Genomic DNA, 24,059 nt, shown 5'->3' on the forward strand with positions numbered 1-24,059 from the left:
GTTGTTACAACCTATTTCTATACATATGTATACATTTATTTTTGTAATAAATACTATTTTAAGCATAAATATTGCTGATAAACTTGTTTTTGAACTGGAATAGTGTCTGCAGACCAGTGGTGCACTTGCAACCACACAACTGACTTTTATTCTAGTGTTTTTAATGACATTTACAACCACCTGTGTGTGTGTGTGTGTGTGTGTGTGTGTGTGTGTCCAACACATGAAGTAGAAGTGTGAACTTTTCTAAGAAGTCTCCACATAGTGTCTGTCGGCAAGCAAAGTTACAAAAGCAATCTAGAAGAAGTACATTGCTGGCTCTGATTCCCATAAACCCCTGAGGCATTATGGGAAGTAGGACAGCTCAAATTACAGCCAAGAAACCCAACAAGCCACACATCACCCCACATAGCTCTTAAACCATGCCACACTAGATACGATCTTACTGCCCATCACAGTCCCTGACTTGCAAGTAGGTGAAAAGGTTGAGCGTAAATACACCACATCACGGTAGGTGGATGTGTAAGTGTTCTGATGGATGTGACAGTTTGCATAGTTTGATTTTGCATACTGCCACTGGGAGTGTGGGAGCTGAGTGGAGCGCGGGGCCCTGGCAGAACATGAATGAGGGAGGCTGAAGAGTGACGGCAGAGATGACAGGATGGGGACAGGGATGACACACACGGCACAGCAGATGCTGGCATTGCAGTTTGTGTGTGTCTGTAGCATGGATGCATATTAAAGGAACTTCTTGGAATGTTGGTAGTTTCATGTCTTATTCTGTCTGTGTACATGACAGGGAAACTATCTCAGTTTGTCATCTCACATCACACCTCGTCTGCAAACTGAGCCGACTTATGGTGCTGGTTCTTTAAAGAGTTCCACCTGCTGTGACACTGTCGCTGAGCATTGGATTAAAAACAACTCCACTCCTAGTTGGTGCATAGAGACTGAGTGGAGTTGACCATTTAGAGTGATTCAGTAGTTACATCTCAAGCCCTTTTGTTAGACACTTGATGTGCTTCCGTTTCAGCAAGTCAGAATCTATGCTGTATATACTAACCAATGTTTTCTACGGATGTACTGAATCCTCCCTTTAGAGTGAACCACTTGAATTTGTTAGTTTCATTTCATATAATAATCAGGTAGTCCAACGTTCCTTTAAAGAAACGCTAAATTTTGAGTACCTGTTAACAAAATGTGCGGCGTGCATCTAAAACCAACCAGTTACAATGTAAAATTTTCCTGATTCAAGTCCTTTAACGCCACCTCTCAATGACCTTGAGTAATTGTTAGAGAAAGATTCTGCTGTGACAGAAAAATTAAAACTAGAAGCCTGTTAGAAATCTCTTTCTCATGTTAAAGCTAAATGTAATTTTGTGGAGAACTGTGCAGCAAACTACAATTTGTCAGAGTTGTGAAGTCTCTGATCGTTCAATCGAACATCATCCTTCCACCATGGTCCCCCTGAAGCCACTGGTAACCAAACACACCATGACAGGGCTCTATTTTTGATGGGGGCATGTGCTGTAGGTGAGCAGAAAAGTTGGTGGTGACTAACCCAAAATACCCCTCGGCCTGGCTGAGCTTAGCAGAGACGTGCCACCCCACTGCCATGTGCTGCATACCCCCTCTGATCCCTCTGCGCTCTATCCAACGTGAAGGTCAATTTGTCTTTGCGTCCGCCAAAGCCAGCAGACTCAGACTCACAATAGACTCTCAAGGGGTTGATAAATGTACCATTACATAAATCAAATAAGCTTGTAGTTCAAGACGGAGTCAGAGTTTTGAATCATGTCTATTTCCCCACCGCAGTGTGGTGATTAACGTCATCATACTCAAATCCTGCTCGGCAACCCATAAAGTCTCATGGAGAATGGTATTAACTAGTGCAGAGGTATAAGCCCAGAGCTAATTTTTAGAATAGTTTTATCACTCATGTGCCAGAGTTGCATACTGGTGTTGATGACTAAAGAAACTTGCCACACTATTTATAGGATAATCGCACGAAATCCCCACATCACTCCCAACCCAACCTCACCCTCCCACTTATAATTACCCCACCAACTTCCCTCTCCACTTCCTGTTCTTCACTGCCCCACAATAGGATAAAAACCCCAAATTATCCCCAAACATGGCTAATATGAATGTTTATTGCATTTAAAAATTATTAAACAATAAAAGCTAATCATAGAAAATAGCTTTAAATTCAGGGTTTGTGATAGTAGTAGGTGTCTTGGTCTAATATTATGTCCTGTCTGGCTTAGAGACACTCAAAATAATCACAGAATAGCATTTCATTACTTATTCAAGCTACGCAGCATAGGAGGATGTCAGATAAATGTAAAAAAATTAATTAATTACATTTTGTTATGTTGCAACCTTATTCCAAAATGGATTAAATTCATTCCCTCATTCTATAAAAAATATCCCATAATGTCAAAGTGAAAGAATTTTAGAAAAAATAAAAATCTGTACATGTACATACCATATCTTTCTTTCTTCTTCACTTAAAAAGTATTGAAGTCGAAGTAGCTCTAGTCCACTTCTAGTTACACCTGACTGCAATTAGCTTTTTGGAGGTGATTTCAAGGGTTCACATACATTTTCCACTAGCACTATGAGGTTTTTATGGTTGTTCTCAATAAAGACATGAAAGATCAGAATTTCTTTTGTGTTATTTTTGTTATTCTGTTTGTTAATACTCTGGACTTAGATGAAGATCAAATCACATTTTATGACAAATTAATGCAGAAAACCATGAAATTCCAAAAGGTTCACATACTTTTTCTTGCAACAGTAAGTGGTAACAGTCTTTGCTCAACACTTCTGCTTCTTTAGCATCAATTACAGCCTCAATTATTTTTGAGTATGATGCTACAAGCTTGGCACACCTAGCGAATACTTCAATGACCTGACAGAGATGTCATCTGTTCCATGATCTTATTCCTTTTTTTGGGAGGGAGTGGATATGATTTAAAAATAAATTAATTTATTTAATACTTAACTCCATGGTTTAAGTTATACCTGTGCATATACAACATTATCTGTACGTCGATTATGATTTTATTCGGGCATGGATCATGCTATAGGCTTATGTGTGTATGGAACATTTAACATGATTAGTCATATCAGTGTAAGAAAAAGAACTGATGCAGTGCTTTGTAAAGGAGACACTTGATTTAAGTCATAGACTTTTAAGAATCAATCGGGATATTTCCTTCTCCTTATTTAGTAGCACTCCAACTGTTTCCTACAAATATCCCTTGTCTAGTTACATAGAAACAATGTCTACAAAAGTACACAAAGCTCTTAAGAAAAAAAAAGACAGATTTCACAATAAAAAGATGAAACAAAGAACGGATGAGTTACCAAAATACGCAGGAACACCACATTAACATTTGTCATGCATTAAGACTAATGCTCTATGTTCACATGTTGCTTAAGGTGTCAGTTCATCAAATATGCAGCACAAACACAACACAAAAGCAGGAACAAAACATTACGTTACAAGTATTTTAATTAATAATAATTAAATTCTACTTAAACAAAACAAAGATATTGATCCAATCTCCAATATTTGTGTTTGGCAACAGTATGTGAACTTGTACCTTCACTAACTGCTTCATTGGTGTAAGCGTGATACTATTGTTCTTTATTATTTATTAAGAAACTGTACATTCTTTATTAATATATTAGCAATACACTGTTGTATTTAAATAAAATACAATGCAAGGTTTTCACATGTTCAGTAGATAAGTGTCAACACCAGTTTGACCCCAGTTGAAACTGGGTTCCCTTCCTGGAGCTACGTGTCATCTAGCCGGTGCTACAGTCAAACAATAGCAGCCTCACAATTATAGCCTTGCTGTAGGCCAACACTGTTCTGTTCCCCAGACCGAGTTCCATGGCCTGTTTATCCAATGACCCGTTTGTTGGTCCATATCAAAATACTACTGCTTTGTTTATTATTATTAAGACTATTATTAAGAAGTTGTGCTTACTTCATATCTGTATGTTTCTGCTTTGGTTTGACTCCTGCAGGTCATCATGATGCAGATACCTATATGTGGACAGCAACCAGTAGGACAATGATGAAAATGAGCACGAAGAGATGGAAGAATGGAGACGACACGCGACAAGAGAGACTATCAAAGAGAAGAAGGATGATGGAAGTGGACAAAAGGAGAGAGAGGAAGTAGTAGGAAGAGATGGAGAGGAGGGGAACAAGGACAGAAGGTATGACAGTGTAACTACAATTTTCTATTACTATTAGTAATAGAAATCTATTACTACTATTACTATTATACAGTACCTGTAAAACATTCAAATTTTAATTTAAAGTTTCCACCTTTTGGCTTTTTGACACAGATTACCTGAAAAAGACTCTTTTGTGACATGTATGTATGTATGTATGTATGTATGTATGTATTACATATGTAGTAGTTTCACCTCTGGCAACAACTATAGCATTAAGCCTACGTGGACAGGCCTCTATTGGCAAAATGTGTGAATCTAGCAGTAGATTGTAAGCTCAGGCCGTGTGGACCTGTGTAATGATAATGTAAATCTGTGTAAATCGGTTCCCTTTGATGGATTTAATCCTATTCAGCATTTTGCTTTTGCTGTGATTTGGTCCTTTTCAGTTGCTTTTTTTCTTTTGTGGGTGTAGTTACGTGAGTTTATTTGCGTTACTAATTTTATTTATCATTCATTTCTACAAAATTGAAAAAGTGCATTATTAATCTTATTATTATAAAAATTTGGGATTGTTTTTTTTTAACACCTACTGAAACAGTGACAGGGGTGAAAGGTCAATTTCCTTCCATGAAATTTGCACATGAACTCTGGACTGTAGGGACCGTCACGTCCTTTTGTGTTGGATATCAAGTCACCCAGAGGCGCAGGACTGTCAGTTCACTTTGTGACATATTGTTTTTGTCCACCATCATGTACATAGCACATACACTATTTTCCACTCTTCCACTGTGGGAGTCGGTAGTGACTTTTGTACATAAAGTCAATTAACATTCAAATATATGTACGTTGTTACACTAATAGGCTTGATCATACTTACCTACCATACTATACCTAATATATATTTAAAAAAATACATTATGCATATTGAGTGTTTTATTCTGAAATTGATAAAAAGCATGATGGGATTATGATGGGCTTTTTATATATTAGTAGACAGTACAACTGTGTGTTAGAATATCTGAGATGTACTATTGAGATTTGAATACATGTAAAATACTGCAGATTCTTTTCACCCTCTCAACAAATATCAAGTCAAATCTCCTCTTACGTTTCTTTTTTACCTGGTTATCTGTGCTGCTGTCATACAGCCCCTCCCTCGTTCCTTTCTCTCTTTTGTTCTCAGTGTGTCTCTGTCTGCTGCTTTAGGATTTTTTCTCGCTTTGAATTTTGATTCCTCCCCAGCGTCTACACTCTCCTGCTGTGTTTTCAAAAACTCTTTCCCCCTTTTCTCTCCCTCCCTGTGTGCGTCTCACTGACACGCTCTCTTCTTCTTCCTTGATGTTTCTTTCTGTTTGTCTCCTGATTCATCTCACACAATCTAGCACTGGTTTTGATCTCACTGTACTTCTCTTTTTCTCACTTTCCTTCTCTCTGTCTCACTCACACACATACACAAACTGCCTCTCTCGTCTTGGGCTGCCTGTGGATGGGAATTGGCATGTCTCTCAGTAAGCTGCAGAGTTACCGAGCTCCTTAATTCCTTGCAGCTATCTGGGTGACCCATTTCTTCACAGATTCACACATTGTAATGCTGTGAAATGTACTGTAAAGTGTTTGCTATATTAGTTCAACAATTCACCTGTTTAAGAACATAATAAGACCTTTTTACATTCATGTGGAATTTCTCACAATGCAATAGACAAAAAGATCATGTTAAGAGATAGAAATGAAAGGAGTGTATAATAATTTTGAGACAACATTAATAGCGTTAGACATGTGCAGAGATGTGCCCTTAGGATAAAGATTAACACTGGTAAAGTCATGAGCAGGATGTAAGGTGAATGACTGACGTGCAAACATTATTCCTGCAGCAGTTGTTGCAAATTATTATATATTTGCTGGATAAATAGAGTGAGAGATCTCTTACTACTGTCATAGTGATTATGTCATACATGAAGACATGTGAATGTCTGAATATTCTACTTTACCATTATTTTTGTAGGTACTGATTGTGTCATCTACCTGCTGCTGCGGAGTGAGTGTCTCCCTCCGACACAGCCTCTCTCTACCTGCGCTCAGCCTCGGGCCGGGTCACTCCTGACGCAGCCACCATCCCCGCCCTCAGCTGTTATCAGAGGCTGTAATCTGTCAGAGGAAGTAATGTGTTAGGCACTTATAGCCCGAGTTTGTTACACTACACAGGCATTTGTACAAAGCCTAACACAGTTTTACTGGACCTTCTCTCCAGGTGTTTACTGCAACTGCCTTCAGCTGCTTTCTTTGATTTCTGCCTTGATCTTTACCAGTAATTAGTTTTAAAGAAAATCTCCATGCACCAATACACATTAAACCAACCAAACCAATGCAGCTCTCTCAGATAGACTGGCAACGAGCCCCACCTGACAGCTGACACAACCTATATTTCCTACACAGTTGTTTGACTAGAGGATTAGTCATGTTGTCCTGTTCAAATTTATCATTAAGGTTGCTCGAGTTGCACAAATACATTTAGCACTGTTATGTTAGACACTAAAGCCTAGTCCTTATTTAATTTATCTTAATGATAGATTTGAACAGGACTCCTGTTGAATAATTTATGGGTTTGTGCTGTGTTTATACTTGTAATGAATGAATGGCATTGAACCTTCTTCATATTTGCCCCTTGGCATAGTGTGAGAGCAGGTGAGGCCTCTGCTGGGATGCTCTTGTAACACCAGACTGTGGAAATATATTGTTTAAACCACTCATGGTACCCGGGGTCATTCATATCCTTGTATTTACTGCATCTTCTTTACTGTTGAATATATTCTTTACTGTAAGTGAGAGTTACCAGTGACCAAGCTAAGCTTTTCCTAATGCCACTGAAGAAATCTGGATATAGTATATTAAACCTTTATTTACACTCTGAACGAGTGTAAATTGCAGCTCTCCTCTCATGGAATGAGCTGGCAGCCATGTTATCTGGCTGTCCTGCCCTAGATCTTCAACAACTCAAAGTGAGATCCAAATTTAGACCCGTAGAAAAGATGTGCAACAAAAACCCACAAAATTCCATAAACATAATAAATGCATCTAATCCTAACAATTTAATAATTAGAGTTAATTTAAATAAAACTATAACCAAAAAGACATGTAAGCTCCCCCACACCAATCAACAGCTGCTGAAGGCTGGAACCTTTAAAATGGCACTCAGTTGTCGGGGGACTCTTTTAGCCCAAACACCGTGAAGAGAAAGCACATGAGGTAAGTTACTTAAATCATTTTACACTTAGTTTAAACATTTGAACCGTTGTAGTTTCTAGCACATATCAACCTAACAACCTAACCAAACCTGCCAATGTAAATAGAAGCTGAGACGAGACATTTAAGAGTATTGAATAAAATATCTTCAATCTGTGTCACTGACTGTTTAAATATGAATTATCCAAGTAAATGTAATCAGAGCCCAAATGAAGAGGTAACGAAGAGGTAACGAAGACGACCTTCATCACAGGCACCAACACCAATTATTGAAATCTGAGTGACTAAGTGCATATATTCAAGTACTGAACTTAAGTACAACTATGAAGAACTTTGAAATATTGTACTATGTATTGTTTAGTCCACTAAATGTATTTGACAGCTTCTGATATCAGATACTTTTTGCAGATGTGGATTTTCAGTTCATAATATAATGCAGTCAGAGAAGTTATCTGGAAGTTGAGTCATGGCACCTGGAAATCCTTCTTAACAAGAAGGATGTTTTTATTGTTGCTTATCCTGTCGGCGCAGTTCAAGTGTTAAACATAATACATGCTGTTGATTATGTTCCACATGGCAACGAGATCTTATTTTCACCTTTTTAAAGTTAGTTGAAGAATCAGGACCAGACTAGAATTACGGACGTTGTCAACAGCATGAAATTCGCTGCAGTCTGAAATACATGGGTTTTCTGACTGGAATACTTTAGTAGCATACAACATTTACTACTGGAGTGCTATTTAGGACATGTATTTGTACTTCTGCAGTACTTGTTAATGCAGCAGCATCTCATTAAACCTACCTAAAACATGTCGTGGGCTCAGTATGATTTCCAGGAAAAGTAAAGCTGATTTTCTTCATTCTTTTATGATGAGATCAAACCCAAGATGCCAACAAACCTTTCTGTAAAAGGTTTGTGTCTGAGGGTTGGGATGGTTGGGGTTAGGCCAGTTCTGTGATTTTAACAAACAAACTCTCCGTGGCTTCAAGAATCCTTTTGTGTGGATCAGTTTAAAATATTTAAAGGTTCTGAAATTAGATTTATTAGATGCCACAAAGCACACGACCCCCCCCTCCCCTCCTTCCCACCCACCGCCCATGATCCACCGTCAAGTGAAAGGACTCGGGGTCCACTCCACGGTTTTCTGTGCGCCCTCATTAACTCTGTGCGTTTTAAGGAGATTAGAGGAAACAGGCGCTATAAACAAGAAGGGCGTAGTGGATTCCAGGAAAACACTGGTGTGGGGAATAAATGAGGCAGCATGTGAGATCAAGGAGAAGCCGGGACGTCTTCTTCTGCTGCTGCTGCTGCTGCTGCTGCTGCTGCGTCCACCGGAGGATGCAGCATCCGTGGTGCTGCTGCTCTCCGCGCATCTCCCGGTGATAATCGTTCCGTGTGACGGCTGGAAGACGATGTGTGAACCGGCTTCTCGCAGCAGAAAGCTTGACTGGGTGTTGAGAAGGTTTCCCTCGAGCATCTGCGTGGATTTTTCTGCACTCGGCTCCTCTCAGTCGCATCAATGTCGACTCGTGTTAGGCGCACAGGAGGGATAAAGACGGACGCGATCCTCTCCCCGTTGGTAAATTATTTAGGCTTCGTCTCGGTGGCTCAGTTTCTACATCGGATGATGGCGAATGGTAAGAGAGCAGATTGCTGACCAGGAGTCCGGATGGCAGTAACATGTTTGTGGCTCTTTGCTGTTTCTCTGTCAGGTCTGCCCATTTAACCCGGTTGCTGAATTATCCCTGCAGCTTTCCCCACATCTCAAGCCGAGGCAGCGCTGAATCTGTGACACGTACAGCGTCTCCGGAGACGGTCCCCCTTCTGTCCCCCTTCTGTCCCCCTCTGCCCCCCATCTGCCCCCCAGCACCCATCGCAGCCAGGACACCGGTGACTTTTTAATGGCTTTTGTGCTCAGAAGATGGAAGGTTTTACTGGCGCTCAACGTGCTCGCCGTGGCCGGGTTCCTGACTTTCTGGGCCAGGTGCAACACACGCAGCATCCAACCCGCTGGTTCCGAGGCTCCAGCTGACGGGAAGAGGCCGCGGGGGAACGGGACGGCGCCGGGGCTCAGCATCAGTCATGAGGTGCTGCTGAAGAGGCTCGGATCGCTGGAGGACGTGGTGTACAGACAATTAAACGGTAAAGACACCACATTTCCCCCCAGGAACCCGAACAGACAGGAGCTCATGAACCGACACCGACTTTTCTTTTTGGGGTCCTGATGTAAAAAATGTGCTGCCACTTTATTCTAGTTCTTTTTGAGCAGGTTTGACAAAGTAAAGCAGGATAAAAGACTTAATTCTCTAAATCCTGAAATTTCACTAACTACTTAAAACATGCAGCCTGTGTGTCAGCAGTAAAATATGCAGTAAAATATTTTACACACAGTATTTCCTTGAATAGAAGAGGTAAATAATCATCACTTATTAGTACAACTACACAATGAAGAATTACTGTCTTTATTTGTAATGTGTTTAGCATCTGTTCAGGATGTAATCTAGTAAATCACAACCATATAAAAATAGAATAATGCCCCCAGTAATTATCCCAGTGCTTAAATGAAAATGTGACCAATTAGTGTGAAATAGCCCAACTTTGAAATTTAAATGTTCTTACTTGACAACCTGGTAAAATTCAGTGTGAAACAGCATTTTCATATAATGTGGTCTAATAATAATGTTCCAAAAAATATTGCAACCAATGACTGTGAAGAGAAGTCATTCATTGGTTATTAAATGTTGTTCATTTAGCAACATGTGAATCGATGCAGCAGTTTTTTTTATTCGTCTGGACTTTAATTCACAGACATACTGTTGTTAAGTTTATATTTTGTTACTTATAACTTTGATTTTACTTGGAAATAAAATTTAAAGAATATATAAAATACAACAACATACAAAACAATACATTTTATATTATTAGGCCTAAATTGTCTACTAATCATTTAAGGTAAATTTCCAGCTTTTCATACATCTTGAGTAAAATACAATTTTAATTAAAGCATTTTATCAAAGATTATATAGATATAATGGTGGTTTTTTACTTTCATTTTTTTCACAGCACTTTGTTGCAATAGTGTTTTAAGACATACATGATAATTATACTGTAATAACTTACTATCTTATGTTTCTTTATACATAAATACATGTATTTTAAAACCCAGGATAGAAAAGTGTTTGTCGTCCACCAGGGAACTGAGAGGTCAGCTTCAAAGCTGGAGCTCTTAGGAATTCAGCAGGATGTTTGTCAAGACAGAAGCTTGACCATAGCTTATTACACTGAAAGATATTCTCTTTGATCACTGTGCCACTCTCAATTACACCAAATCACAACAAGAGGTATCTTAATTAGCAGACTACAACCAGAAACGGAAACGTTTTTAACCTTCACCATCAAACAATGGATTTCTGTAAGTGGGTTTTATATAACAGTGTTCAGAAGCTACTGACCTCACTAGGCAGGTCAAGAATAGTCTGCAACAGGCCGATTTTGCACATCCCCATTAGTAAAAAGTATCCTCATAGCTGTGAATCTGTGCCAGCATTTGTCAAGATGTGAATTTAGCTCAGAAGTTCACCTGTTCTGACAGCTACTGATGCGAGGTTGACACTGATGGGGAGGGAGGCAGTGAGCTGTAAGCCACAGAGCGTGTAACAGACAGGAGAATGACTCAGCCAGGCTATAGGATACTGACATGTAATCTTCTCTTGTTTGCCCTGCCCAGGTCTGTCCAAATCCCTGGGCCTGGTTGAAGGCTTTGGCGGTCGGGGTAAAGGCGGACTCCCTGCCACGTTGTCCCCAGCTGAAGAGAATGATGCTAAAGAGCTAAGGGAGAAGTATGGCTACAATGCCTACCTCAGTGATAGAATCTCTCTGGATCGGACCATACCGGACTTCAGACCCAGCAAGTAAGTTAATGAAAAGTAGAGAGATGAAGATAATTACCAACAGTAACACGAAGCATCTTACCTCATGTAGTCCTAGCGGCATCTAATCAGCACATACTTTTGGTTTTTAGAGCAGCCTCTTCAGTACTTTTGTTGGTAGAAAAGTAGTGTGTAGTAGTATAACAACTGTACACAGTGTGTTCTGGCATAATTCTGACAAACCAGGACACCGTTTATGGAAAGGCACAGTGCTGATGAATTATTTAAATGGGGCATAGTGATAGCTCAAGCGCAGCACTAAAGGCATCAGCTGTTTCATTCATGCTTCACAATAACTGCATCAGTCACAGCTGTGTGCCGGTTGGTGGCAGTGCTTAAAATATTCCTTTCTAAGGTGGTAGCTAGTTACTTTTAAGTTATGAGCTACTCTACGTTATTAGCTCCAGTTCAGTTGCTAGAAAAAATGAATCTCTGCCTGCATTCATACATTGACTGTGGTCTGACTCAAAATTATGATGGAAATACATGTTAAAAATAAATATCCCTAAGAATAAGAGAAATAGGTCTAATATTATTAGAAATACAAAAGGTTATGTTATTAGGTTACACATAGAAAACAGCATCATTTCCTTCCATTAAGAGAAGTTGCTCAAACGCAAACCGACAATCCAGCTGCTGTCGGTTTTAGCTGTAACTGCAGGGACTAAGAGTTTGTTTAGCAAATCTGAAGAAGCTTGTCAGTCAGTGTTTTTTGCTGTAGAATAAGTGTCACAGTGTTTTAAGATGGTGCAGACGGGGACTTTCTGTGACAGGGTTTGAAGTGAAGCAGTCCATCAGCTCTGTGTGAACAGCCATCATTTGGCTTATAAGCAGGCTGCTCTCTCCCTGCAATACGTCCTAGTTCCTTCTCCACTGTCAGCTTGACAGTGGAGAAGGAACTAGTGCTGAAAGGACACAATTCAGTCATTCCACACTCTTTACAAAGGAAGTATACGTGGATCAGCTGTAACATCAAAGTTGCCTTGTGGTTTTAATGCTGTGGTGGAGAGGGGTCAGACCAGGCCTGCAGCTCCCCAACCCCATACACCCCATAGCAAGCTGTGATGCACTCTGTCTCCCGACAGTCAATCATGACAGCATTAGATTTTTCCCACACTGACCTCTGTACACCACATAACAACCACCATGTGCTATTAATGTTGTGGCTCATCTGTGTACAGAAGTCACCTGGGTCTGAAGGCAGCACAGAGCTAGAGGATGGCCGTGCGTTGCCTTCTGCCCGTTCTACTCACTGTGGTATGAAATTGACTTCCTTTGTGACAGATCCTCAACAGCTTTGATAAAACTGGGAAAAAAAAACATTTCTCAGTCCATGGCACAACACTCACCCTCATCTCTCAATGCCAGATAGTATAGTAGCATTTCAAAGACTTTAGCAGCCAGTGTGACTTCCATCCATCAGCAGCACAGAGTTCCCACAGTCAAACAGACTGTAGCAGAAAGAGCTGTCTGCAGTGCCAAAAGCCTCATAGACAAATCTGTTGTTCTCATTTGTAATTATAGGGCCCTATGTTCTGCACTTGTAACTGGAGTTTATGTGATAATAAATGGTTAAATCGAGCAAGGTTTCCATTATAGCTGATTAGACTTTAAACAGTGGCGCTATATGTTGCAACCAGAAGATGGGAAATGCAACAGCATGGTATACTGCAAACAACAAGCACAGCAACAAGGTGTTTAACTATTGAAATTATCAATAAGGTTTTTATTTTGCATGTATTTTCATGGCTGCTTATCTTTATTTTTGGTAAACTAGTGATTGTTTCTCAGCGGCCATCGGTGACTGTAGGAACCAGTGGCAGCGTTTCTCCCACCCATCCTCCCCTCATGTTTCAAGCAGCTTATTTGTGAAAAGCTGTGTAAGCTGAGCCACACCTACAGACATATTGTGTTACTCATCATGCTGTGTCACAAATGCTCTATGATGGCAAGCATGGCCATTATTGCAGCAGACTGAAGCTTTGAGCGCTCGCCACGGTGTTGACTAATGGGTAACGAGAACTGAAGTGCACAAATGTAAAAAGAGACAGCAGCTGAAGAATGGTTCGCCATGGTCACTATCTCAGTCCCTGTCAGATTAGTCAATGGGGCTGTGCATGTAAGATGTCAAGTTCACACTTGCTGTACTTGAAATCCCCACACACTGCTGATTTTCTCCACCCCTGCTTCCTGCTGTTCTTATTTTTTATTAGCATAATTATTGTGGTATCACTTGCCTTGTACATTGCAATATGTGCAGTACATTCATTTTCTATAGCAGTGTGATGGTGTGAGGTATTTGCTCAGGTTTTCTCTGCTGACGTTTGGTGTGTTGCACTGTGCTTGATTTCATTAGTTCAGATGTTAGGCTCCTTGTTGACATGTAATATTAAAACAAAAAAAGCTTAATTGGGTCTCACTGTTCCTAATGGTTAATTAACTAAAAACTATGTTGGCATCTCTGTTTGGTTTTCTAGCTAAAAGTCTACAAAGTGTCATCTGACCTCATTAATTTTCACAAATGGGCTTTTTATTTTAATTTATCTTTCAATAGACTTGCTCATAAAGTACATTTTGTTGTGGAGCCCAGGCCTCACCCTGCCTCCTTCCTCTTCATTATAGCTGTTTAAACAAAACAAAAAAGTAAAAATAGGCACCCTATCTGCAGCAGACACACTGTGAATGGGCCAATTATTGTGGAGCAGGAACAGTGCGTGGTTATTTTTTCAGTCTTACCGAACAAGGTGTCAGCAGCTCTGTGGAGTCAACTTGGTCTTTATAGAAGTAATGGAGGATGAGTGGAACATGCAAAGGCCTGGAAGGCATGTAGGCGTGGAAAGGTTTTATTTTACAAATGGTGCGATGCGTTTGTGTGTCTCTGTCCAGGTGCAAGAAGATCAGCTACCCAAGAGACCTTCCCCAGATCTCCCTCATCTTCATCTTCGTCAACGAGGCTCTGTCGGTGATCCTGCGCTCCATCCACACAGCTGTCAATCACACCCCGGCTCATTTGCTTAAAGAGATCATTTTGGTGGACGACTACAGTGATGATGGTCAGTAGAAATGAAAGATTTCCTTTCCCCGATCCTTCTGATTCCAGTGTTATCCTCTAGAGTTAAAACTGTTTGGATCCATCAAGCAACAATCAGTTTTCATGTTTAGTTTGTTGATTTTTTTCAGGTATGACTTAAGGATAAGGAACGGGTCATCATTTTGGGAAAAGGGTTAGACGGCACACTCTATACCATTTTTATGTCTTTGTGGTCAATATGAAGCCAGCAGCCACTTAGGTTAGCTTAGCATAGACTGGAGAACAGCTAACCTGGCTGTGTTCAGCAGGTGTGGTTATTCTCAATGAAGTCATCGGACTTGTACCAGGACTTTGTTGGCATGACAAGGAGGATGTTTGTCTCCTTGACAAAAGTTCTGGTCATCGCTTTTGAGGAGCAACATTTTGTGAGGTGATTGATGAATTTTTGCAGGCAGACAGAGGCAGAGAGCCACAATTGGTTGTCATGGAAGAGATGTCACTTTCTTATTTATTAGGCGGGGCTGCCAAGTCAGGCTTTGTGAGATTAAGGGACAGAGAGAGACAAGGGAAGGGAAAGACATGAGAGAGGTGTAAGGGAGAAAGGAGCAGGGGATTTTTGTGGTGGAGAGATATTAGAGAAGAGGGGATGAAAAAGGAGTGAATGAAAAGTGCCTCAGGGTTTGAATACAGGCAGTGAAAAGGAGGGAGGAGGAAGAAGTGAGAAACATGGATGAAGAGGCATCAGAGAAAGAAAGGAGAGGCTGGGAGGGCAAACCAGACTATTAGAGAGAGTGGGAGAAAGAGAGAGGAAAGGATCAGAGACAGAGAGCCTCTAAGATAAATGAGGTCGGACAGAGAGGAGAAGAGAGTTTGAGGCGATTGAATATCCGGAGGAGAAAGAGAGGGAGCAATCAGACAGCTAGGAAAGGAAGGAGAAATAATGAGGAAGTAGGAAGAGAGAGATAAGATAGTTGAGGTTTTAAGTGACTGAAAACAACTGTGTGTTAGTCTGCACACCCCGCCTTTCATTTTCTAAAAGACAAAGTAGCAAATGGAGCATTTGTTGGCCTATTTTCATCTGTGATTATAAGATTCAGAGGAGTCTCCGAGTTATCTTTGACCAGGATATCTCCTTTACATCATACATAAAACAAATCTCTAGATCTCTAATCTCTCTCTTTGCCTCCAGCTCCATAACCTTGCATTGTACACACCACCTTGTGTATGCATGGTGTGATTTTTGTGTGTATGAGGGAGATGACACAGCATTGGAAATAAGTTTGTGATCAAGAGAGTGTGTGAGTGAGACAGAAATAAAAGGGGTGCTGAGAGAGGTAGAAAACAGAATGGGGAAAATTAAGGTTGAGAGTTTGTGATGCAGTGTTTAGGTCTTGGGGCGGAAAAGGTTGAGTTGATTGAGAGATCAAAGCTGCTCTAATACCAGTAGTTCTTTAACGAGAACATAATTTAAATATAATGTTGATCACTTTGTAAAATTTAGATGATGTATAGTTATTCCAACTGTATTCTCCAAATGATACAATAATTCAGCAGGCAGGATAAAGGACAGTTTTACTGACCTTCTTTTACGTATGTGTCTTTGTTTTATGAACTGCAGAGCAGCTCAAAGCACCACTGGAGGAGTATGTGAACAAGCGCTACCCTGGCCTGGTGAAGATTGTGAGGAACCCAAAGAGAGAGGGACTGATCCGAGCAAGAATTGAGGGCTGGAAAGTGGCCACTGGCGAAGTGACAGGATTTTTTGACGCCCATGTGGAGTTCACACCTTCCTGGTGAGTGAATCTGTCATCTGGATGGGGCGACTATTGACACCTGAAGGCTGAAGGCTGAATGATGGAATAAAAATATCTTAGAGAAGTAAAAAATCACTTCCACATTTATTTATGTGTGAATACTGACACTCACTAATCCAAACCCAGGAGTGCAGCATCAAGTGAGCTACAAATCATGATAACCTTTATAACAATAATAGCAGGAGAAGTCAGCTATTTCACACCTGAGAAGCTTTAAGATGGGTTAGGAGGCCAGAGCCTGTAGGATCATTAAATAACAACCAAACATAAAACAAGCAGCAAAATAGGAGATTGCTAGAAAATCTGTTTATATGAGTACATTTGAAGAAATCATTTGGAAAGATGAAAAATAATTGACTTAAAACATTTTTGCCACGTCCCGTTTACACCTTTTTTTTTTTTTTTAGGTCATTTTCCAGCTCAGTGTGTACACAACCCAGTTCACTCAGCATAAATAGACACATGCCCTCCAGAGCTGCACTGAGCTGAATCAAATAGAATTAGTAATAAACTAGGTACAACTGGAGGGATGTTCTGACTGACTGATGTGGGTGAGAGAGAAGAGATCATAAGAGAAGCTCTGTGCCATCTGCGATTAAAGGTGTCTGTAAGGTGAATCTATGTGTTTATGCTTTTGTTAGGGCTGAGCCAGTTCTGGCCCGAATAAAAGAGGACCACAAGAGGATCATCTTGCCCTCCATTGACAATATCAAGCATGAGACATTCGAGGCAGAGCGCTATGAAAACTCAGGTCATGGCTACAACTGGGAGCTGTGGTGCATGTACATCAGCCCACCCAAACAGTGGTGGGATGAGGGGGACACGTCTGCTCCCATCAGGCAAGCCAACTTCACATTCAGTGTATAACTGCACACTTATATAATTCAATAAAGAACAAAGCCTATATATTAGCATATTAAGGACAGACAAGGATCTCACTCCTCCAAGGATGCAGATTCATGTTTGTATTTGCAACAATACCATGTCATTGAAATACCAACATTTTCTGAAGCAGCAGATGGCTTCACCTAGTGGTACCCAGTGAGTGTGTTCCTACATTTCCACAGTTGTCACTCACCTTATGAGATTTGGAAATGAGAGGAAATAATACTGTAAGCTGCTGATCCAGTACCAGACTCCCTCAGGGTAATTAAAAAAACAAACTGTGCTCCAAACCACACACACCATATGTGTTGCTTGTTTACATATTGTTGTGCTCTCCTCATCGCAGGACTCCTGCCATGATTGGCTGCTCCTTCGTGGTCAACCGCGACTACTTTGGCAAGCTCGGCCTATTTGACTCTGGCATGGATGTCTACGGAGGGGAGAATATTGAACTGGGCATCAAGGTTTGTGTGTCACCCAGTTTCCTCGTGTTCCTGATCCCTCTTTACTCGTGTTGGTTGAAGTAGACCGGTGGCCACTGTTGATAGCGCTGACAAATGAGGCCTCATTAGGAGTCCTGCAGGACCAGTCCTGTGCAGCTCACAGCAGGGCAGCAGACATATAAATAGGTCACATACTGTGCAGTGGCTGGGGATTGTGTCGCTATACATTTAGAGAGATCTGTTGTTGTTGTTGAAAAACAAACTACTACTGTAAAGTTTTATAGGGTGGGGACATTGTGGCAGCATTTGTTAGTGTTTTTGTTCTTTGTGCTTTAGAAGACAGAAATGCATTAATGCAGGATTATTTTTTATTTGTTCTATTCTATAACATCATTCACCTGCAGGTGTGGATGTGTGGAGGCAGTATGGAGGTGCTGCCTTGTTCCAGAGTGGCTCACATTGCACGGACAAAGAAACCCTACCACAGTAACATAGCTGTTCACACACGGCGTAACGCTCTACGCGTGGCTGAGGTCTGGATGGATGAGCACAAGTCTAGTGTCTACATGGCCTGGAACCTTCCCATGGAGGTGAGAGATGTAACTATGCTGGCCAGTTTGCTAACTAACTTGATCTTATGTATTTATTGCACACAGAACCACTGGGGATGTTGATGGAAATATAAAGAGCAACAGTCAACAGAGACTTGAGATAATGACTCTTTGTGCTTTTGCAGAACCACGGTATTGATTTCGGAGACATCTCTCAGAGGGTTGCTCTGAGGAAGAGTCTGCAGTGTAAGAGCTTTGATTGGTACCTCGACAATGTTTACCCAGAGATGAGGAGGTACAACAACACACTGTTCTATGGTGAGGTGAGTTAAACTGACACAAAGGGAAAAGGCTGGGGAGGGAGGTTACTTAAGGTATTTGACTTCCACAACATAAATCCAGCGATTAGGAAATGTTTTTATTTTGGATCCAGGTTTTATTGGGAAAAAAACACATGATCTGTGACATTGATTTCAGATGCGTAACTCCAAAGCGAGCCACCTGTGTCTTGATCAAGGCGTAAAGGAGAACCACACGGCCATCCTGCACCCCTGCCATGGATGGGGTCCTCAGGTACAAACACTCAACAATGACCTGCAGTTTGCATCTTTGATCACTGTGTGTGCTTCTCACTTGAAAACTAACAACTCATTAGGGTTAGTCTGTCTTACACAAAAAAAAGCTTTAACGTATCAGTGTAGATTAAAGGATCCAACCCTTAAACAAACTCTTAAGGTGAAATACTGCACAATATGCTGCTGCAGTATGAAGGTTCATACGTACTGTACTTTAATGCTGGATCCAGGCTAGACCCAGTTAGTGCCCCTTATGTATTCAGATTCACTAGCAATGTTTTCAATCAGCAATGAAGACTTTTTGATACCAAGGAGCTCCATTTCTGAACCAAAACATAGATGGCGGGGGGGCCATGTGCCTAGGAAACTGTCACCTCTTGGAGAAAATGTTTAAATGTGCAGCGAGTGGTGTTTTCTTTCCATTGATGGTTAATGGAGGCTATGATTTCTAGAAATGTGTTCTTAAACTACATTTTGGGCTCATCTTTGGAAGAACTGATGGGTATCTTTGTGGCCTGGATTTATACTGGTGCATGAGGGAAACAAACTGGGGTAAAGTCTAGATTAGGAACTTTAAATGGTGTGTTCAGTGGTGTACTGCTCGTCTGCCGAGTCACCTCAGAGAATGTGGGTATGCAAGAATAGAAAAATGCAGTGTAGTCATCCAATGGGATTATTCCATTGTGTGATGAAGTCTTCACTCCACCATAGGCTCCTGTTTTTGATAACTAAAAGACATTTAGCCAGTTTTCATTAATGAAGTGAACATCACTTCACCAGTTCTGAAATGTTGGCTGTGTTTCTCACACAGACTCGGCTGAAACCCTCTGCGGTCAGGAAAATTGTTTGTTTCACTTTTTATGCTGAATTCCTGAGTCAGCTAGAGACTGTTTCCCAGCAGTCTCTTCTTAGATCGCAGTGGTAAACAGGTGCTTTAGGGAGGCAGGTATTGGCTCCAGTAGTGCAATGCAAAATCTAGCAGGGCTAAAAATATATAATAAGTTTCAAGATTGAAGAAAATAGTTTTGCCTCGTTACAGTTGCACCTCAAGGAACCACAACCAGATCCAAAGATCCACACCAACATAAATACAGAATACGTAAGATGGATAAAATAGGTCAATAATGGTCCAGGGTTACAATTAGATGACAACAAATTGCCAGTACCCCCTCCCCTTACAGACACAGAATAGGTGTCTTCATCTTCATGGTGCTGCAGACATTGAAGGACCTGAGTCTCCTCAGTACATCCAGCTCTGAGCCTTTTTGTACAGTGCTGCAGAATCCTTAGTCCAGTCCAGTTTGTTGTCCAAGTACACTCCCGGGTATTTGTATTCAGATACGACCTCCACCTCCTCCACCTATATAGAAAGACAGTTGTGGCAGCAAAATAACTTTTTATTTATTTATATTTACTAAAGATGTGATTCTGTTTCTATCTAACAAAAAATCTATTAATTTTCCTTTACCAACAAAACCCTCAGTAAGCACCAGTTGTGGCCTGACCTCTAGGGACCAGATGTGTTTATTATACCTGTAACACCTGACTTATGCAATACAAACTTGACAGTTATACTGTAAATACTGTGCATGTGAATGAACACTTGCAGTGTTTACAGTGGCTGGGACATTGTTTAAGCAACACTGTATTTTAGACTTTATAACTTAAGCATGTTAGTGAAGATTAATATGAATACAGATCAAAAAGTGACTAAATATTGTTTGAAATCAATTTGACTTCAATATGAACTGTTGCTGTAGCCTTTAATGTGTGTTACTATAAACCTCAGGCTAATATTGCAGGTTAGTTCACCACATATGAACATCAGCTTTGTTGAAAATAAATCTTATTAAAAGGTGTCAGGAAGGTTACGAAATGTTGTGTGTCTGTGTTTTCCCTCAGTTAGGGCGTTACACCAGAGAGGGCCAGCTGTTCCTGGGGGCTCTGGGCAGCACAGGGGAGGACACTCGCTGTGTCGTGGACGATCAGATCAGTCGCTTTCCTCAGCTACTCAACTGTGATAAAGTGACCAATGTGAAACAGAAGATGTGGAATTTTTCTCAGGTAACAAGTGAAAGGAAAACGGTTATAGTCAATGAAATGATTGAAGTGTTTTATTTTTTTGCGGGGTGCACAATTGCATTGTTTTGTGAATGCTATATTGCAAAAATCTGGTAGAGAGAAGGAAGGAAAGAGGTACGGTAGGTAATCGAATGTATGTAAGGTTAAAAAAAGACCAAGCATTTACCTCGTGAGGTTATTTCAAATCATTTACACATCAACTGTGAAGCTAATTTGTCTTGGTTTATGGTAAAATCACCTAGAACTAATAGTCCCTCGTCTTTTGCTGTTCTTTTTCTTTACTGAAGACTGAAAACCTGTTGTAATTTTTCCATTAGGATTTCAGTTCCACCTGAGAAACTTTGAAAGCTAAATGACTAAGCTTTTAGCTGAGGATGACTCAGACTCGCACTGCAAACCTTCCGCCACATCAATTGTGTCACACAGCAGGAGCATAAAAAGCAGCAGAGTCCATTAAAGCCAGATGCTCTTGTTTGTATTTTAAAAAGCCTCAATTAATGTGGCGATTATTTAAATTACAATAAATGGTAATATCACATGACGTTCCACTAGAAATTCTGAAACATTAATGATTAGTACAGCAATTATGCCACATCACTCATTACGCTCTGTCGTCCCTCCCTGCAGAATGACTCGATCGTAAATCGAGCCACAGGACGCTGTCTGGAGGTGATGCCAGCTAAAGTTTACTTTGGCCACCTGGTGATCCTGCAGCCCTGCACTGGCCAGACTTGGACCATCAAGAACACAGTGAAGCTGTAGTCACCTGGCCATTTGCACTGGGACTAACAACACCAGAGGTCATTTTGCAGAGTTGCTCCCTGGCCTCAGTTTGGCAGAGACACAACCGATGACGCACAGGCTCCTGGTCTGTGGTTCAAAAGAAATGAACATTTCAGAACGGAGATGAGCTTCGAGCTAAATGTTTCACAAGTTTTGTGAATCTTTTTTTACAAACTTGACATTCAGAATGATGCAAGTTTAGCATGGGAACTCTCTCTTAATCTGAATTTGACAAACGTTTTGATGTGCTGTTGCCATAACTCATGTACAAGCTATTTCTTTGACAGTTTAAGGGCAAAGGGTGGTGAGTTTAGATTTAAGGATGGTGATGTGATCAGCCAAAACTTTCTTTTCTGTCTGTCGGGGAACAAGAATGGGTGTCTATCTTCATCACAACGGTTTCTTTATTGTTGTGTTCTGTATTATGTTTTTCAAGATGTGCATTATTTAAGATAAAATAACTGGAATTCAATTCTCAGTAGTTTGACTCTGTAAATATTTAGAATTTGAAGAAAAATGAATTATAATTGGTGTATAGGTGCCTATTTTTTTGCAGTAATTGTACACATCACAAATAACCTCAGATCATTATCAGGGGCTACTGGGCTAAATCATGGGTTAATATGTTATGGACATATTTGTCTTTTTATTTTTAACGCAAAGCATTCTGTGGCACCAAATGCAATACATCTTGTAGCATGATTATGAGTACTGTATGCACATAGGGACAAAGTTTAGTAGAGCTGAGTGGATTTCTTATGAGTGTGCTGAGTGCCATAACGTCTGCAGACAGCCAAAACTAACAAAGCACTTTTAAAATGACACGGACGACGCTGCAGCCTGAGAGAAGATTGAATCAGGAATGAAAAGGTGCACAATTGTATAGATTGTGGAAATGCTGGAGGCTGGCTGTATGGCCAGTATTGCTAATGTACGGAGATGTATATGATGTCATATATTCAATTAATTCAATCTTATCATTTGGACTTTTGCTACTACGACGGTCTTCCAATAAACAACTGGTTTCCTGGGTTTTGCATGGTTGCTGTTTGAGGATATATGGTGTTTACATTTTTGAAGTCTTGATGAATTTCTGTGCAGTATTTTCTGTTCAGTTATGATTGTATGACACTTGTTTTGATTTTTATGCGCCTTATTTTTTAGTTGCTTGTAATTATCCTGTGCATAAAACATTAGTTTTTCCAAATATATACTATTTTTCTTTTCTGATCGACTCTAATGTGAAAGTAATGAAAGTTTCCTGGACTTGAAAACTAAGCATTACCATGCTGGGCCTTATTCTTTTTCCTGCTCTAACCATAGTTCCGGTCAAAACGTTCTCTCATGCTGGGAGATTTGTCCTTTAAACCATTGACAGAAATAGACCACTTCAAAAGAGCTTTCACGCTCAGCTCCTGGCTGCACTGCATCTGGTTTACTGTAACTGAACACGGACTTGAATAGTCACGTCACACATTGTTTATAAAAGTGGAACACTAAAATATTACATAGCATCTTCTGAGGCGACCAGGTGGCCCGACATTAAAGATATTGTCCTATAAATGGAAAGTTATGGATTTAATACTGCACAACTGTGTGTCCTTGAACCAGATGCTGAACTCCCACTTCTTACTCTCACTAAGCTTCTCCGGATGAAGCATCAGCTTAAGATGTAAATGAAACGGGAGGAGCCTGTTGGGAGCACAAGGGCCTGTTTCTAGCAGAGCTGGAGAGGGCGAAGTGGCTCTGGAGGACAGAGACTGCATGCTAACGCAACACAGAATACTGATCAGACTTTTCACAGCAGGCCTGCACATTGCTGCCTTTTATGAAATAGGATTAATATATGTTGGTTACAAACCGGCTAAGCATCAGTCATCAGTTAATGCAAATGGCTCCATGGACGTTTTAATCAAATTAGTTTTAACACGTTTAGTTTTTGTGCACCCGTGCAGGTATAAGGTGAATCCTACAAGAGCAGCTGTCAACTTTGTAGATTTTAACATGAAACTAATCAACTATGAACCGTTTCAATTATTTTCAAAGGGAGAATCTTTGGTTTCCTGACTTTTCAAACTGTGGGTATTTCTAATCAGCTGCAGATACCACAGTATAATCCCAGGACAGAGAAATCTGTGTTGTCACAAATGATCATGTCAGTATTTGTGCCATGTTGAATGGTGTCAGTTACCTGACAGGGCAGTGTCCCTGTAGGATGCCCGATGCCCGTCACCTCTGCCAGTTCTCCGCTTTACACGACTCAGTGAATGCTGCAATTATCTGTGTAAAATAGCAACAAAGACATTAACATTGATACATGTAATAGTAATGTAATAGCACAACTGCATAATATGCACATGTAATATTATAACTTACAGTAGCCGGGCCTCTAGATATGTCATTTAAATATACAGTAAGGGTTGACATTGCTTTCAGAATGTGTCTACATTTCACTACATAAGATCTGAAGGTGAGAATGATTTTACACAGTAGATCATCAGCAGCTCGGCCTCATGTAGCTTTTT

At 40.5% G+C, this 24,059-nt stretch overlaps 1 protein-coding gene across 2 annotated transcripts; it reads left to right on the plus strand.

Moving 5' to 3' along the window:
• The first annotated feature begins 7,415 nt into the window (after positions 1-7,415).
• On the plus strand, positions 7,416-22,713 carry galnt17 (polypeptide N-acetylgalactosaminyltransferase 17). Of its 2 annotated transcripts, none has more exons than XM_026341792.1 (12): positions 7,416-7,443; positions 9,193-9,583; positions 11,169-11,352; positions 14,257-14,423; positions 16,020-16,194; positions 16,857-17,054; positions 17,447-17,564; positions 17,948-18,133; positions 18,280-18,417; positions 18,572-18,667; positions 20,572-20,733; positions 21,379-22,713. In XM_026341792.1, exons 2-12 carry the CDS (start codon positions 9,343-9,345, stop codon positions 21,511-21,513), a joined length of 1,800 nt encoding a protein of 599 aa, XP_026197577.1. In that variant the 5' UTR covers positions 7,416-7,443; positions 9,193-9,342; the 3' UTR covers positions 21,514-22,713. The 2 variants fall into 2 exon arrangements, with proteins under 2 accessions (XP_026197577.1, XP_026197584.1); XM_026341799.1 differs by lacking the exon at positions 7,416-7,443 and adding an exon at positions 8,637-9,078.
• Positions 22,714-24,059: the final 1,346 nt, after the last annotated feature.

This window comes from Anabas testudineus, chromosome 13 (assembly GCF_900324465.2).
Source record: "Anabas testudineus chromosome 13, fAnaTes1.2, whole genome shotgun sequence".
Lineage (NCBI taxonomy): Eukaryota > Metazoa > Chordata > Actinopteri > Anabantiformes > Anabantidae > Anabas > Anabas testudineus.

Coding starts and splice junctions, on each gene's coding strand:
- galnt17 (XM_026341792.1), top strand. CDS start 9,343: ATGGCTTTTGTGCTCAGAAGATGGAAGGTTTTACTGGCGCTCAACGTG. Junction 11,353..14,256: donor CCGGACTTCAGACCCAGCAA/GTAAGTTAATGA, acceptor GTCTCTGTCCAG/GTGCAAGAAGATCAGCTACC. Junction 20,734..21,378: donor AGATGTGGAATTTTTCTCAG/GTAACAAGTGAA, acceptor CCCTCCCTGCAG/AATGACTCGATCGTAAATCG.